Raw genomic sequence first — 17,128 nt, 5'->3', positions numbered from 1 at the left:
CTTAAATCCAGACTGTCAGCCATTTTTCTTGAAATAGAGGACAAATGCAATTGATGTAATGCCACCCAAGTACATGTTTTATCACCCAATTCATACAAGGGTTTTGGAGCAGTCTTCAGCACATTATCCAAAATATTTAAGTGAATTTACAACCCTCCCTGCTGACTGCAGTGTTTGGAATCTCCAACAACTCCCTAAATTCCCTACAGAAGACGTGATGGCATTTTCAAATCCAGCGGTATCTGTAAGGAGTTTATACGTTCTCCCTAGTCTGCATGGGTTTTCCTTCGGGTCTCCAGTTTCCTTCCACCCTTCAAAACGTATCGGGGGGTCATAGGTCAATTGGGAGTAATTGGGTGGTGCCGGTTTGTGGGCTGAAAGGCCCTGTTACCATGCTGTATTTCTAAATATTTTTAAAATTTAGACATACAGCGTGGTAACAGGCCCTTTTGGCCCATGAGTCTGTGCCACCCATTTTACACCCCATTAACGTACACCCCCGCTATGTTTAGCCAAGCGTCTTATCTTGATACACTTGAAGTCTGATAGGGGTCCCTCTATTGTACAAAAGGATATATTTCTTTATTAAACTGGATAAAATCAAATACACATTGAGGGTCCACCAGAAAATTTGTCCACAAACGGAAACTCTTTATACATTATTTCTCTGAATTACAAGTAAAAGACTAACTGTGAGATGGTTGTACAATCAACAATATACTGATGAGAATGTCAACAAAGACGCCAAAGTGGTCAGGAAGTGGGGTGTCCGGGCACATATCTGAGGGTGTAGGTGAACGTTTGTGTACATGTGTGTTGGTTTTTCTGTTTAAAAAAAAATGGAAATCACAACGTACATCTGCATTGTTAACTTTGATCAAATGTAAAGAAATGTATGACAATTAATGTAAGCACATCACAACTTCATTAGCTTTGCAAAGAAGACCTGTTGTAACCTAAAACAGGGTCTTTCTGCAAGAAAGCCCATATGCAGATGGGCACAAGCCTTTTTATAGGATATACCTTCCCATTCCACAGTTGGTACGTAGCTATTCACATGACCTGTAATCTGCAGACTTTAGCAAAACTTGGTTCTCACTTCCTGCTACTAAAATTTCTTTAACAGTATTTTATAGAAATACTGCAATTTATAGAAAGAAAAGATGCAAATCTATACAATCAATATAATGTTTACGAAGTTTTTTTTTTGATCCTTAATGGATATACAGTGGTCCCCCTTATCTGTGGTTTTGCATTCTGTGGTTTCTGTTACCTGCGGTCCTAAAATATTAAATGGAGAAAGACCACATTCACCTAACTTTTTATTGCAGTATATTGTTAGAATTGTTCGATTTTATTACTAGTTATTGCTGTTAATCTCTTATGGTTGCCTAATTTGTAAATTAAACTTTATCATAGGTATTGGAAAAAACATAGTATATATAGGGTTCGGTACTAATCGGGTTTCAGGCATCCGCTGGCGGGGGGGATCTTGGAATATATCCCGCATGGATAAGAGGGGACTATTGCATTTCAGGGGAAAAATAAATTGCCCTATTCCCACTCCAACAATCTGACAGGTGAACAATCGCGAAGTGGTGGCCATTAAGTGTGTGAATAAGAAAAGTTTGAACAAAGCTTCGGTGGAGAACCTCCTGACGGAGATTGAGATCCTGAAGACCGTCAAACACCCTCACATTGTCCAGCTGAAGGATTTTCAAGTGAGTTTGAGCTAAGAATGACTCATTATGGCCAATTAGAATTGGATAATTAATTTTCAGATTCAGATTTATGGCCAGGGTACATACATGACATCACATACAACCCTGAGATTCTTTTTCCTGAGGGCCAAGCAGAATTACCACTTACGGGCAGTGCAAAACAAAAAGTACACAATGTACACATGTAAACAAATAAAGAAATGTGAACAGATTGTGCAATGCAGAGAAAGAAAAGTGCAAAAGTAAGAATTCTTAAATGAGCCCCTGATTGAGTTTTGCTGTTGAGGAGTCGGATGGTGGAGGGGGGAGCAGCTGTTCCTGAACCTGGTGGTGCGAGTCTTTGTGGCACCGAGACCTCTTTCCTGATGGTAGCAGTGAAATTAGAGTGTGTGCTCTCTGACGGCAGTGTTCCATATAACCATATAACCATTTACGGAGCGGAAACAGGCCATGTCGGCCTTTCGAGTCCACACCGGTTCACTAGAACAACTCCGCTAGCCCAGTAGATGTGGGTTGGGGTTTTGCCACCTTTTCCAGGGCTTTACAGGGTATTGGTGTTCCCATACCTGACCGTGACACAGCCAGTCAGCACACTTTCGACAAAATATTTGAAGAAATTTGCCACAGTTTCTGAGGTCGTACCAAACCTCTTCAAACTCCTGAGGAAGTACCTGTAGAGGCACTGACGTGCTTTCTTTCTGATGCCATTAGTGTGTTGGTTCCAGGAAAGATCCTCTGAGTTATGACTCCGAAGAACTTAAATTTCATCTGGCAATCCCTATTCTTTCCTTATTTCTGTTCATTTGTTTACTGATTACTTGAAAAGTTGGCCTTGGGCCCCAATCTTGATATTCCCCTGCCCCCCACATTAAGAAAATGAATCATCTGATAGTTTGGATGATTAATTTCCAAACCACTTGTATTAAGCGCATGGTCTTTGTTTTCAGGCTTGTGAGTTCAAAATCTGACCACCACTTTGATACATCAATGGAATTTGTTGGTTAACTTCATTTTAGGAACTTAATTGATTTAATATATTTATTAGGGAGTGGTGATGTTTTTTCAACATCACAAAACATATTTACTTGGGGGGTTCCTGATGTAGCAAAGATGTGTCACCAACATTTCGGGCCTGAGTCCTTCAGATCAAGCTATGAAGGCCCGAAGTATTGGTGGCTCATCTTTGCTACATAAAGAACGCTGCATGACCTGCTGCTTTTCTTCAGCCCTTTGGTGCATTGAACAACAATTACGGTGTCAGCAGACCTTCTTGTTTCACTTCATTTTTACTTGGGGGATGTATTGGGTACAAAAGAGAAAATATTAGTGGAATCTGCTAGTTGTGACCTCCCATAGCTTCATGGAGAACAAGGATGGAGGATTTTAGTTGGATGTAAACAAAATCTCAGCCTAGGGATTGGAGAAGATAATGTTCCAAACAAGGCCATTTGGCTCACTGCTCTTTGAAAGCATGGTTTGGCACATCTCCCAACCCTGAAAGTTGGCCACGAATCGAACCGAGGGGATCTGTTCATTTCAGTAGAATTCTTGCTCCCCACCAACCCCCTCCCCAAATTATCCATCCTGAGACCCTGTTACATCCATGAGCAAATTTAAGTTATTGGGGTCACTATCTTGGAGGATCTTTCCCCGGACCCAGCACACCAACGGCATCATGAAGAAAGCGCATCAGCATCTCTCCTTGTTCAGGAGTTTTCTGAGGTTTGGTATGGCACCAGAAACCCTGGCAAATTCCAACAGAGGTGTGGTGGAAAGTGCTAATGGGCTGCATCACAGTCTGGTATAGGGACACCAATACCTCTGAGTGTTGAGCTCTGCAAAAGGTAGTGGACACAGCCCAGGAATATTACAGTCAAAACCCTCCCCACCATCGGGAACATCTACAGGGAATGCTGCCGTCAGAGAGCAGCAGCGATCATCAAGGATCCACACCACCCAGCACACGCTCTGTCTTGCTGCTACCATCAGGAAAGAGGGATCGGTGCCTCAAGACTCGCACCACCAGGTTCAGGAACAGCTGCTCCCCCTCCGCCATCAGACTCCTCAACCACAAACTCAATCAGGGGCTCATTTAAGGACTCGTACTTTTGCACTTTATTGATTTTTCCCTCTCTCTATTGCACATTTGCATTTCTTTATGTGTACATTGTGTATTTTTGGACCTACAAATTAGTGATAATTCTACCTTGACTGCAGGTAAAAGAATCTCAGGGTTGTATGTGATGTCATGTTCATCCTCTGACAATAAATCGGAAATCTGATCTGAAACCTGAATCACTGGAGGAAAGCAGAGCACCTGAAGGCAACACAAGCAGAACGTGCAGCCTTCCACGCAAGCAGCCCTGGCAGTCGAGATCGAACCTGTGTCTCCGGAGCTGAGGGGCAGTGCCTTTACCAGCTCCGACACTGTGCTGGTGTGGCCGAGCTGCCACGCTTTCCTGGGACACGAGGTTCTGGACTGTGGCCAGAAAGATCCAGGACCCTGCCAACCCCAAAGATTGTGAAATTCTCACCCCCACCCAAGACATAGAAGTGAGCATCAGAGGAACAGACCCTTCAGCCCATCGTGTTTGTTTTGCCCATTATGCCATTGACTAATCCCATTTGCCTTCATGTATTCTTCCAGTTCATCTGTCTGTCTAAATGCCTCCTAATGATTATATCATCGATGGGGACTGTGCAAAATGAAGCAGAAAGCAGGAGGGGGAGGTGGGGGGGTGGAGGGGATGGGCTGTGCTGAGGAGGCAGGTTTGTGTATTGTTGCCCCTGCCCTGTTTGTAATGTGTGACCTTGTTCCTGTCACGGCAGTGGGACAATGACAACATCTACCTCATCATGGAGCACTGTGCTGGAGGTGACCTCTCCCACTTCATCCGAAGTCGCAGAATGCTTCCTGAGCGAGTGGTCCGGCGGTTCCTACAGCAGCTCGGTAAGAGGGTGGGAACTGGGGACACAATGCCTTTCACTCTTCCCAACTCTCTCCCTCACCCTATGGACTGGATGCTCCAAACAACTTTCCAGGCAGTGAGAGCGGTAGCCCTCACTCCTGAGACCTGATCCCACAATCCGGGCTAACTGTTGGATGTATCCCACAATCCAGGCTAACTGTTGGATGTAGCGGCAAGGAAGTGCAGATAGCGCTGTCAGAGGTGAGATCCTGCCTCAAAGGAATTAAAGACTCCTGTGGCAATATGGCAATATTCCAGAGCAGAGGAATGCAGTTTCTGTTTACTTCTTAGCTCATATTATAGGGGCATTTATTGTATAGAAAAAGTTCAATAATCCTGATGTCAGAAATCCGGACCACCCTCTTATGCTTGTTCTTTCAAGAAGAACGACTTAACCAACCTTATTTTCCTTGAGCTGCTTCAACTGACGACCCCCATCAACTGTAAATTCTGGTTTCTGCCTAAACGTGCATGGTGGGAAATGTAGTTCTTATTTACACGTAATTACATACTCCCGAGAATCCAGAATTCCTGACTCCCCGTGGCTTTCGTGTGCGTGCGTGCATTGCGTGAGTGCCACAGATCTACTGCCCGTGAATCCGGAAAATGGGGACTGTGCAGTTCAGATTTTAGGTCTCTTACTCTATCAAGGTTCCTTTATTGTCATGTAATAGTAGAGAACATGTAATATTACACAATATTGCCTTCTGCCTGCCTTAAGGGCAGACAAAGAGTTGCCATTAGTGTCGTCCGGTGGCCTTTACAGTAAGAGAGAAAGAGAAGCAAGAGACCCTTCGGAGACCCTGAGTGTCCGCGGATTTGCTCATTGTCCCTGATTACCCCTGAACTGACAACACTTGCGTGGTAGTCCCGACTGGGCAAGGAGAGTGGATTTCCCTGGAGGACCTTGGTGAATCAGAAGGATTCTTCCACTGATCGATTGATAGTTTTGCGGTTGATCGAGGTTTCTCCCCTACCAACGTCACCGAGACTGATACGCGTGCCTCGCCTGCTCTGAGGAAATTCATTGCAGCCTTTCCCACTGAGTGCCCAGAGTGCGGATTGCCTGTTGCCAGCTTGGGGGGGATTAAAAAAAAGTGCAAGGTAAATCAAAATAAAATCGGGGAATGCGGGAGGAAACCTGGAGCACCCGGGGGAAATCCAAACAAAGTCGCAGGGAGAATGTGCAAACTCCACACAGGCAGCACGCTCCATCCACTGCCCTCTCATTCAGTTTGCAAACGCCCTCCCCATTCGTAATGATCAGTGTAAACTTTGACCTTCTTCGTGGGCTTACCAGGAGAATGAGAAGTAGAGTTTGCCTGTAGTTGTTGGGAGGCTTTGATTACTGAAGGGTGGAGGGTTTACTTGGATCAAAGATCTATTGACCCATTTTATAATTATTAAATTTTAGTTACAGCAAGATAAAAGCTGATTCTACCCGGTTAATCCCATACCAATATTAACCTACAACCCCGTGCCCTTTGGAGGGTGAGAGGAAACCGGAGCACCTGGAGGAAACCCACAGACAAACTCCCTACAGGCGGTTGCCAGATTTGAACCCGGGTTGCAGGCGCTATAACAGTGGCGCGCTAACTGGTCTCCGTTGAGTTTGAACCCCGTGAGCTCTGGTGCGGGAGTGGGGGGAGGGGGTTGGAATTGATGAAGTGCTGTCGGTGCCTGTCTCAAGATTGAGGAATTCACCGACGAGCCCAAACGCCTCCAGGAGGTTAATTTTGCCGGGTTGGCATTTGTGTTGGAAGGCTATAAACAGTTTTGCTGTGAGTGGCCACACATGGATGTCAGAATTAAAACATAGTGCAGGTACACAATCCTTTATCTGGATATCTAAAATCCAGAAAGCTCCAAAAACCAGTGGGGGGGAGGGGGGGGGGGGGGGAAAGAGAGACGGCAACATGACTCAGGCGGGTGAGGGGGAGACGGCAGCATGACACAGGCGGGTGGGGGGGGGGAGATGGCAGCGCGACATGGGCTATTGATGCAGGGAGGCAGCAGCGAGACTGGAAGGGTTAGGGGTGGATACACCAGCACAATTCAGGTGGGTTTAAATCTGGGGCAACTGGCTTTTGTTCTGAGATCCAGAAAAATCCAAAATTCAGAACACACTGACCCCCAAGGGTTCTAGATAAAGGATTGTGTACCTGTACAGTACAAATACCCCGTATCCGAAATGTGTGGGACCAGAAGTGTTTCAGATTTTGGAACACCATTTAAAAAATGCACTCATTCACTCAGACTTAAAAGATGCATGTTTTCAAATTGCAATATTTACATATGCATAAATTAACTGAAGTAGACATATATTGAAAAGTCTACACTCTATAATGGATGACTTACATCCGCTACTTCCTGTTCTCTGATTGAGATTTGTGAACTCTGTTGTGTTACGTATTACCTCATGGACATAAAAAGTTTTGGATTTTGGATCTTTTCGGATTTCGGGTATTCGGATAAGGGGTAGTGTACCTGTTCTCTCTTTCTTTGGCTTGGCTTCGCGGACGAAGATTTATGGAGGGGTAAATGTCCACGTCAGCTTCAGGCTCGTTGGTGACTGACAAGTCCGATGCGGGACAGGCAGACACGGTTGCAGCGGTTGCAAGGGAAAATTGGTGGGTTGGGGTTGGGTGTTGGGTTTTTCCTCCTTTGTCTTTTATCAGTGAGGTGGGCTCTGCGGTCTTCTTCAAAGGAGGTTGCTGCCCGCCGAACAGTGAGGCGCCAAGATGCACGGTTGGAGGCGATATCAGCCCACTGGCGGTGGTCAATGTGGCAGGCACCAAGAGATTTCTTTAGGCAGTCCTTGTACCTCTTCTTTGGTGCACCTCTGTCACGGTGGCCAGTGGAGAGCTCACCATATAACACGATCTTGGGAAGGCAAAGGCGATGGTCCTCCATTCTGGAGATGTGACCTACCCAGCGCAGATGGATCTTCAGCAGCGTGGATTCGATGCTGTCGGCCTCTGCCATCTCGAGTACTTCGATGTTAGGGATGAAGTCGCTCCAATGAATGTTGAGGATGGTGCGGAGACAACGCTGGTGGAAGCTGTATGGCACAGGAAAAGGGCACTTGAGCTCAAATGAAATTAAAATCAGCACATGATACGTAGCCCTCTATTCCCCGTATGTTCGTGTCTATACAGAAGCCTCTGAAGGTTCCATGACTATTCTCGGCACCCATTTCCAGGCATCCACCACTCTGTATAAAAAAGCTTTGTAGTAATGATGTATGTACGTACAAGGTAGAGAGATGCAACTAGTTCTTGCAACCTGCAGCCGAACAGGTACTCAAGTAGAAGCTTCCATCTGTGTCTCAGTCCATGACACAATCACAAATGATTCTCCTTGCTTCATTCCTAGCTTCGGCTCTACAATATCTCCATCAACGCAACATCTCGCACCTCGACCTGAAGCCACAGAACATTCTTCTCAGCTCTTGGACTTGCCCTCACCTCAAAATAGCTGGTGAGTTCTCCCCCCCCCTTCCTCGCTCCCCCCTTCCTTGCTCCCCCCTTCCTCGCTCCCCCCTTCCCCACTCCCCCTTCCCCGCTCCCCCTTCCCCGCTCCCCCTTCCCCGCTCCCCCTTCCCCGCTCCCCCCTTCCTCGCTGCCCCTTCCCCGCTCCCCCTTCCCCGCTCCCCCTTCCCCGCTCCCCCTTCCCCGCTCCCCCTTCCCCGCTCCCCCTTCCCCGCTCCCCCTTCCCCGCTCCCCCTTCCCCGCTCCCCCTTCCCCGCTCCCCCTTCCCCGCTCCCCCTTCCCCGCTCCCCCTTCCCCGCTCCCCCTTCCCCGCTCCCCCTTCCCCGCTCCCCCTTCCCCGCTCCCCCCTCCTCGCTCCCCCCCTCGCTCTCGCTGCTCGTTCCCCTCCCTGCTCGCTCCCCCCTCTTCGCCCCCCCCACTTTCCCCCTCCCCTCACCTTCCTCCCTTTGAGAAGATATCCCCTTCTCTATTTTTGTGCCTCCTTCCCTTCTCTGCCACTCCAGTCCTGACTGTGCCACCCCTCCCCTGTCTTCCCCATGTCCCCTCCGTCTGCACCGTGTCCCCTGTCTGAGCCCCCCTCTCCCATTGGCTCCCCCCCCCCACCTACTACCTGTTGGAGGTGTCAGAGAAAATCTGCAGCTGGTGAGTTACTGGGCACACTGCAGCTGCAGGGCGGCAGTGTGGCGTCTGATCCAATGCCCTGTTTCACCCACAGATTTTGGCTTCGCACAGCACATGTCCCCCTGGGATGAGCGGCATGTTCTGAGGGGCTCCCCTTTGTACATGGCACCCGAGATGGTGTGTCAGCTGCAGTACGACGCCAGAGTGGATCTGTGGTCAGTCGGAGTCATTCTGTATGGTGAGCATCTGCAGGGAGGGGGATATTGCATTGTGGGTTGGGAGAAGAATTGGAAACCGGCCCATCGAGTCTGCGACAACCACTAACCACCCATTTATACCGATACCATTCTATTCCCCTGCATGTCCAACAACTACTCCCTGACTCTTCTACACGCTGGGGCAACTGACAAGTGGCTCTTAAAGCAGAGTGGAAGAATTTAAGAGGAATCTGAGGGTGCTCCATATCTTGAACAAGCCACCAGAGGAAGCTGCAGAAGAAGGAAACAATTACATCGGTCGAAAGTTATTGTACAAATCAGTGGATAGAAAGGGTTTGGGTTCAAGGTTTAGGATTCCTTTCCCTGTCCCATAATATCTTTTTGATATACTTTAACCTTTGTCTGTCAGAAGACAGTCACCAAGAGTATTGCAGAGCCCCTAACAATAAATTTAAATGTAATCTTTTTCAACTAAATTACATTTAGACGTACAGCACGGTAACAGGCCCTTTTGCCCCAATAACCTGTGTCATCCAATTTACACCCAATTAATCTACAACCCCAGTATGGAGGGAGGAAACTGGAGCCCCTAGGATTCCTTTCCTTGTCCCTGTCCCTTCTTGCCCTCAGTGCCCTCTCAAATCCTGGCTCCGATACCTGGTTCCAACGAGCCAGTGTCCAACAAGTCTCCTGACCATAAGTCACCGGCAGCCTGTGTGGACCTCTTAGCCCCTTACTGGTCTGCTGGTGTGGACACCGTCCTGTAGGATTCTTTGGAAAAGACGCATACTAACTGCAGGCAAATGGGATTTGTCCTGCAAAGCCCAGTCGGCCAGCATAGGTGGTTTGGGCCGAAGGGCCTGCGTGACTCTACATTGGTGGATGCCGGAGCACCCAGGAGAAATCCACATGCAAACTCCACATGGACAGCTCCGGCGGGAGTGGTGTGGGGGTGAAATGTCAGGATTGATCCCAGGTCACTGGAGTTGCGAGGCTGCTATGCTCTGGGTGGGATAGGGGAATGATGGTGGGGGTGGGGGGGAGTATAGTGTGAGAAACGGGTTGACAGGTCCAAAAAGCAAGGAGGCTAGGCACAGTTCAAATGTGATAAAGTGTTTATTTGACTGCAGAGGGACATTTGCCACAGGGAATCACACTCCCAAAGCATCGGACGCAACTAAACAAGTTACAACTATAAACTGCACGAGATGTAGATACACAGTAGAGGAAAATGAGAACAGTACCCACTACCCTTCCTCCTCGTGCAGGGATGGACAGTTTCCTCCCTCCATACTGGGGTTGTAGATTAATTGGGTGTAAATAGGGAGAAAAGAAGCACAGTACGATGACAATTAATTAGTGTACACCACAAAGCCCCTCACCCGTTACTGGCACGCACCTTGATATCGATACTCCAGCATCGACTCTGGCTCGTGTCCTGGATTGGAGCTCGTGTTGTGCTTGGGGAAAAGAGGCCCAGCAGCTCCACGTAACTGGCTTTGTACTTCCACCCCACCCACCACCCCCCCACCACCTTGTGGTCAGTGGGGCCAACCCAGGTGATTAACAGAGCCAGTAAGGACATGTGTGATTATATTGAAAAGGCAACTGCAAGGTGAGTGCTCAGCATGGGTGGTAGACCTTGATTTGGCAGATGTGGTGGCTTCCGACCAGGTTCTAGCCAAAGAGGTCACATGACCCGCTACGATCCACATTCCAGGCAAGTTCCAGCCGGCAAGGTCACGAGACCCTCCACGATTCAGAGTCAGGCCAGGTTACAGCCAGAGAGATCAGGTGACCCTCCAGAATCCACACTACAAAAGGGAAATGACATGGGGGAAGGGAACGAGGCAGGAGGAGTGGCGAATCCAGTACTGTCCCCACTCCAAGCCCTACATCCATTCCAGTTGCGGCCCCCACTTCAAGCCTCACCCACTCCAGTTACTTCCCCTACTCCCACTCTGGTTACTGCCCCCACTCCATTCCTCTTAGACTGGGTTGCAAGGGACAGTTAAGGCCGTTGAGGGGGTCAATTAGCTGGAAGGATTCACAAGATGTGGGGAAGGTCACTGACTGTCACATCCTGATTCCATTACAGAAGCATTGTTTGGACGGCCACCATTTGCATCAAAATCCTTCTCGGAACTGGAGGGCAAGATCCGCAGCAACAAGGCAGTTGAGGTGGGTAAGAGCCGATGGCCCATAGGGTTCGGTTTATACCTGGAGACCCCAAGTGAATTAATCTCTGCCCCCTTACCACTGAACACCCAAAGCAAATCTCTCTGCAAGCAGATCGAAGGTGGTCACCCAGACATCTCCCTGTCCAGCTGCTATATCCCCTCGGGAACAACGTCATTTCGAGGACTGTTCCATCCTTCACCCTCTCCTCTAGTTATGCTTGCCATTTGTCTGCACTGATAATCTGATAATACCTGTGTCTGTTGGAACTCACCTGGATAACTGGATTCGAATCCAGCGCTGTCTGTAAGGAGCTTGTATGTTCTCCCCGTGTCTGCATGGGTTTCCTCCGTTCGAAATATACTGGGTGTTGTAGATCAATTGGATGTCATTGGGCGGATGGGCTCATGGGCCGAAAGAGCCTGTTACTGTGCTGTATGTCAAAATTTTAAAATTAAAATGAAAAATTAACTAATGTGTTTGGAAGGATTTTTAAATGATCCTTTAATTTGCTTTTTCTAAAAATTAGACTTTAATGTTGCTGAACAGACAGTGCCCTCTATAATGTTTGGGACAAAGACACTTTTTTTTCCTTTATTTGCCCTTGTGCTCCACAGTTTTAAATTTGTAATCAAACAATTCACGTGATTAGATTGCACATTCCAGATTTTATTCAGGATTATTTGTGTACATTTTGGTTTGAAATTACAGCACTGTTTATATTTAGCTCCCTCATTTCCGGGCAGCTTTCTATTTGGGACATAGCAATGGTATGTATATTAAAGTAGTCATGTTTAGAACTTTGTTACATTCCCCTTTCATGCAATGACTGTTTGAAGTCTATGTTTTCTTCTCTAGTAATGCTCTGCCAGGTCTCTACTGCAGCCATCCTGAGGGGCTTGACCCTGTTAAGTTTTCTCTTCACCATATGGAAGGCCTGCTCAATTGGATTTAGATCGGGTGGCTGACTTGGCCACTCAAGAATTTCCCAGTTTTTAAAAAAAAACCAAGTGGAAAAAAAAAGAATTTCCCAGTTTTTTAGCTTTGTTGCTTTAGCAGTCTGTTTGGAATCATTGTCTTGCTGTAGGATGAAGCGTCGTCCAATGAGTTTTAGAGGCATTTACTTGGACTTAAACAGATCAGATGCTTCTATACACCTCATCATCAATGAAGTTAATTAACCACTAGTACCTGTGGCAGCCATACATGCCCAGGCCTTAACACCCCCACCATCATGTTTCACAGATGAGGCGGTATGCTTTGAATCTTGGGTAGTTCCCTTTCGCTTCTACACTTTGCTTATGTCATCACTCTGATCCATCTTAATCTTGGTCTCATCTATCCACAAGAATCTTTTTCCAGAATTCTGCAGGCTCTTTTAAATACTTCTTGGTAAACCGGTCTGGCCATCCTCTTTCTGTGGCTAACTAGTAGCCTCTGTATTTCTGTTCATGAAGTCTTCTTCCTTTGTAACAATCCTCAATAGCCCCAATCCCCTTCTGGTACCAGTTGTCCAGGATTTTATTCCCCAGAGTCAAGGGTATTGTCCTGGATCAAAGGTGTTTTGGGAGATAATCCCACCTTCAATCCAATACGTTGATTTATTCTTTGCCACATCTGAAGTACTTCAGTTTTCTTTGAAAATAGTGTCCCATTTATATATAAACTCTCCTGCTATCTTTTCACCTACCACATGCAGTTCTGTGGACAGTAGTCATTGAGACATCTACACCTGCCCTTGAAGGGCATTTCTGATCTGTCAGACAGACGTTTGGGGATTTTTCTTCATTATGATGAGAATTCTTCTGTCATCAGCAGGGGAGGTCTTCCTTGGCCTACCAGTCCCTTTGTGATTATTGAACTCACGCCGTGTTCCCTCTAGGCTGTGCGCCCGTGGACAAATGCTCAGGGTGCTTGCATCCAAAGGAAATTATTATGTGCACATGTGCGCTTGCACGCGGTAAGTCTGTTCACCTGTGTGCGCGCACAGCTTAGAGGGAACACCCTTCTTAATGATATTCCAAACAGGGTTTTTTTTGGTAATCATAAGGTTTGGGCCATGTTTCTCTGTCTGTTTTATTCTTGTTTGCCAGCCTCATAATGGCTTCTTTAACTTTTACTGGTACAACTCTGGTCCTCATGTTGAAAAAGGGCAACGACAGACTCCAAAGGTGATCAAAAGCTTAGAAGCAAGCCAAGCTCTCTTATACCTGCACCGATGAAGCAATTAAATATTCCTGAGTACTCACAAACACCTGTGAAGCCAAATGCCCCAAACATTATGGTGCCCTGAAATGAGGGGAACAACGTATAATTGAATGGTGGGGCAGACTCAATGGGCTGAATAGCCTATTTCAGCTCCTATGTCTCATTATCTTATTATCTGCAGCTGTCTTTCTCCACAGAGTGTATGCACCATTTTCTAATTTTGATGTTTGACATCAAAAGATTTTCAGGCTGCAGGGGTCACCAGGCAGACTTGTACGGCAGGTGTACGGAGTTCATTGTACCCATAGAATTTGCTTCTCCTATCCAATTGACTCCCCTTAATTCTCTTCCACTCATCCAGGCACTAGGTGGAATCTTTAACCTCCCGATCTGCTCATCTTTGTGATTGAGGGAATGGGGAGAACTGCACAAGAGCAACACCCGAGCCCAAGGTTTTTGGTCTACGAGACAGTAGCACAAATCTCAGTGGCGAATTTGCCTCGTGGTCACCAAGATTGGCTCTGTTGCTTTATCAGGGCCAAAAGTTGATGTTTTCACCCTCTGGCAAAGGCGGCAATTGAATTCTCTGCCTGTTTCACGTGCTGCCACACGGTGGCAACATGGAGCTGCAATGGTCTGAGATGGCAGGGTGATTAAAACCTCCGCAGCAGAGAGACTCTGATCAAGCGTGCAGGTGCCCACAGTGTGAACTGTAATCCAGAAGATGTTACCTGCTTCGCTAGGAATTTGGCCTCAGACCATGTCCTTAATCATGGTTTGGGACCAGTCTACCCAGCGACACAGTGGACACACACCAGGGTTGTTTGAAATTTGTTTGCATTCTGCAGAAGCAAGCAGAGCATTCAAAATAAATACCCCCACCCCCAGAGAGCTATTCGGCTGTGACTGCCCCACCCACAGCTCAGGAAGGTATCACGTCTGAACACCAGTGCAGTCGAATCCCACTGTGATCAGGAGAGATTGATTCCTTCCAAAACCCAGCACCATCCAAAAGAGCTCTCCGACCAATTTCCCAATGCACCCCCTACTTGGGTCCCCAAATAGTCCTTCCAAGTGAACCAACATTTCACTTGTGAATCTGCGGGTGTCATCTACTGCATCCGGTGCTCCCGTTGTGGTCTCCTGTACATCGGAGAGACTGTGTGCAGACTAGGAGATCGCTTCGCATGTGCCCTCCCTCCCTTATCCACCTATTACCTCCTGCCTATGGGTCAATGCTCCTCTCCCTCTATTTTGTTCAGGCACTTGCCTGCATTTTGTCCATACCTTGATGAAGGGCGCAAGCCCAAAACGTTGGTTCTGTATCTTTATCTTTGCTGTACACCATTTGACCTGCTGAGTTACTCCAGCGTTGTGTTTTTACTTCAACCATGGTGTCTGCAGGCTTTGGAGTTTTTTTTCCCACCAATCAAGTTTTCTCATTCCTATTGGAAACATAGCCCATCAATCCCATTCATAGCTATAATTCTGCCTTGTCCCATTGACCTGCACCAGGCCCATAGCCCTCTATATGTCTCCCATCCATGCACCTGTCCAAATGTTTCTTAAGTGCCAAATTCAAGCCTGCATTCACCATGTCAGCTGGCAGCTCGTTCCACATTCGCTACTCTCTGCAAGTTTCCCTCTAATATTCCCTTTAAATGTTTCACCTTTCACCCATAACCCATGTCCTCTATATCTTATCTAATCTTAGTGGGAAAAGCCTGTTTGCATTTACTCTGTCTGTACCCGTCATAATATTGCTTACCCCTATCAAATTTCCCCTCGTTCTCTTGACGCTCCAGGGAATAAAGGGTTTGACACAGCTCCTCAAGTCCCAGCAACATCCTTGTAAATCTTTTACCAGGGTAGGAGTTAGCACAACGCTTTTACAGCGCCAGCGATCAGGACTTGGGTTCGAATCCCGCACGGTCTGTAAGGCGCTTGTTCCTGTCTGTGTGCGTCTTCCCCTGAGGGCTCTGGCTTCCTCCCACCGTTCAGTAATGTACTGGGGCTTATAGGTCAATTGGGCGGCACAGTCTCATGGGCTAAAATGGCCTGTTACTGCGCTGCATATCTAAATATGCTTTCAAGAGCAGGGGGAGCCATTACACCAATTGCATTTGTCCTCTATTTCAGGATTAGGTGGCTGACAGTCTGGATTTAGAGAAGTAGGCCATGTGCAGCACCTTGACCTGAAGCAAGTGCAGGAGGTGGTAGAATGAATCCCCTCAATAGCCTCTTCCCACATTCTCTCCTCCCATTTCCACTTCTGCCTTTCATTTGGAAAATTAATGACTTTTAATTGACAGAATAGAGGTAGAAATTTTTGAAATGGTCCCTTTCACTCCTGGAGTGGCTGATACCAGATCTTGCCAGCGTTGCTTGGCAGGTAGCTGAGGGAAGTTTGGGAAAGACGATAGAATGAAGTGTTGAATCTGAAAATAGCAAGTAGGTGTGCTCGCCCTTAAGGGCAAGGCAAGAAGCAACTCTTTCACTCAGAGGGTGGTCCAAGTTAGGGATGACCTGTCAGTACAAGCTGCAGAAGCAAAACAATAACTGTTCAACTTTTGGAAAGCTCCTCTTGAGGCCAACGATTTATTTTTCTCTCATTTCCACCCGGGACGGATCGACCTGCGTTACTGTCGTGGCTCTGTGCTCCTCTGACCCCACGTGTTTGAATGCCCCTCTCTTTATCCGCAGCTACCCCCAGGCGCAAGGGTCTCTCCTGACTGTAAGGACCTGCTTCTCCGCCTGTTGGAGCGGGACCCTAAGCAAAGGATGATCTTTGAGGAATTCTTCACTCACCCCTTCATCGACTTGGACCACATGCCGGATGCAGAGAGTCTGGAGAAAGCTGTGTGTGAATCTGTATCGTGGTTACAGGGACTGGGGCAGTGGGGGGGGAGGGAGGTGCACATTCACACGTCCCATCGCCTGTCTGCCCCTTCATCCTCACCCCCCCCGTCTGTCCCTTCGCTCTCTCCACCCCTTCTCCCTCTCTTCCCCCTTCTCTCCCTCCCTCCTCTCTCTCTTTACCCCCTTCTCTCTATCTCCCCCCCCCCCTTCTCTCTCCCTATGCAGGGAACCCAGCCCTTTGACCCCCCCCTTGTCCTTCCTCTCTGCAGACAGCCTTGGTTGTGGATGCTGTGAAGAAGGACGAACTGGGGGATTACTCGGCTGCTCTCTCCCTCTACTGCCGATCCCTGGAGTACTTTGTCCCCGCTCTACACTGTACGTACTCCTCCTGCCTTGTTGCCGTGACTCCCTCTCCTCATTCCTGGTAACGTGAGCTCCGATCTCACTCTGCTCCCTCGTCGGTACTGTCTCCTACTCTGTGCCTCTGTTTAGCCCGTTGTTTCTTTTGCCCTTTTTCTCAAAGTCCAATCCCTGTGAAACTTCCTATGACATCTCCTGCTGCATTCCTGATCCCCCCCCCCCCCATGTGTTGGAGCCCACCACCCTGCCTGCAGACCCTCCTGTATGAGGGCTGTGGGATAGTGGACTTTATTTATATCAGAATCCAAAATTTTAAACTTATTAAGTTTAGGCATACAGCACGGTAACAGGCCCTTTCGGGCCATGAGGCCATGCCACCCAATTGACCTACAACCCCCCCCCCCCCCGACCCCCGGTACATTTTTAACAGTGGGAAGAAACCAGAGCCCCCAGGGAAACCAACACAGACACAGGGAGAACGTACAAACTCCTTACATACAGTG

The 17,128-nt window shown here is 47.8% G+C and overlaps 1 protein-coding gene across 1 annotated transcript in view; it reads left to right on the top strand.

Moving 5' to 3' along the window:
- Positions 1–217: 217 nt before the first annotated feature.
- ulk3 (unc-51 like kinase 3) overlaps positions 218–17,128 on the top strand; it is a 43,120-nt gene continuing 26,209 nt past the window's right edge. Inside the window, exons 1-8 of the mRNA XM_069902238.1 lie at positions 218–244; positions 1,581–1,721; positions 4,551–4,671; positions 8,066–8,170; positions 8,897–9,040; positions 11,119–11,201; positions 16,110–16,265; positions 16,535–16,640. Of these exons, the coding sequence (XP_069758339.1) occupies positions 218–244; positions 1,581–1,721; positions 4,551–4,671; positions 8,066–8,170; positions 8,897–9,040; positions 11,119–11,201; positions 16,110–16,265; positions 16,535–16,640 (883 nt within the window). The remainder of the gene's footprint in view (positions 245–1,580; positions 1,722–4,550; positions 4,672–8,065; positions 8,171–8,896; positions 9,041–11,118; positions 11,202–16,109; positions 16,266–16,534; positions 16,641–17,128) is intronic.

Source organism: Narcine bancroftii, chromosome 11 (genome assembly GCF_036971445.1).
Source record: "Narcine bancroftii isolate sNarBan1 chromosome 11, sNarBan1.hap1, whole genome shotgun sequence".
Taxonomy (NCBI): domain Eukaryota; kingdom Metazoa; phylum Chordata; class Chondrichthyes; order Torpediniformes; family Narcinidae; genus Narcine; species Narcine bancroftii.
The sequence above is the reverse complement of the archived record's forward strand: the minus strand, read 5'-3'. Positions and strand labels throughout refer to the sequence as shown.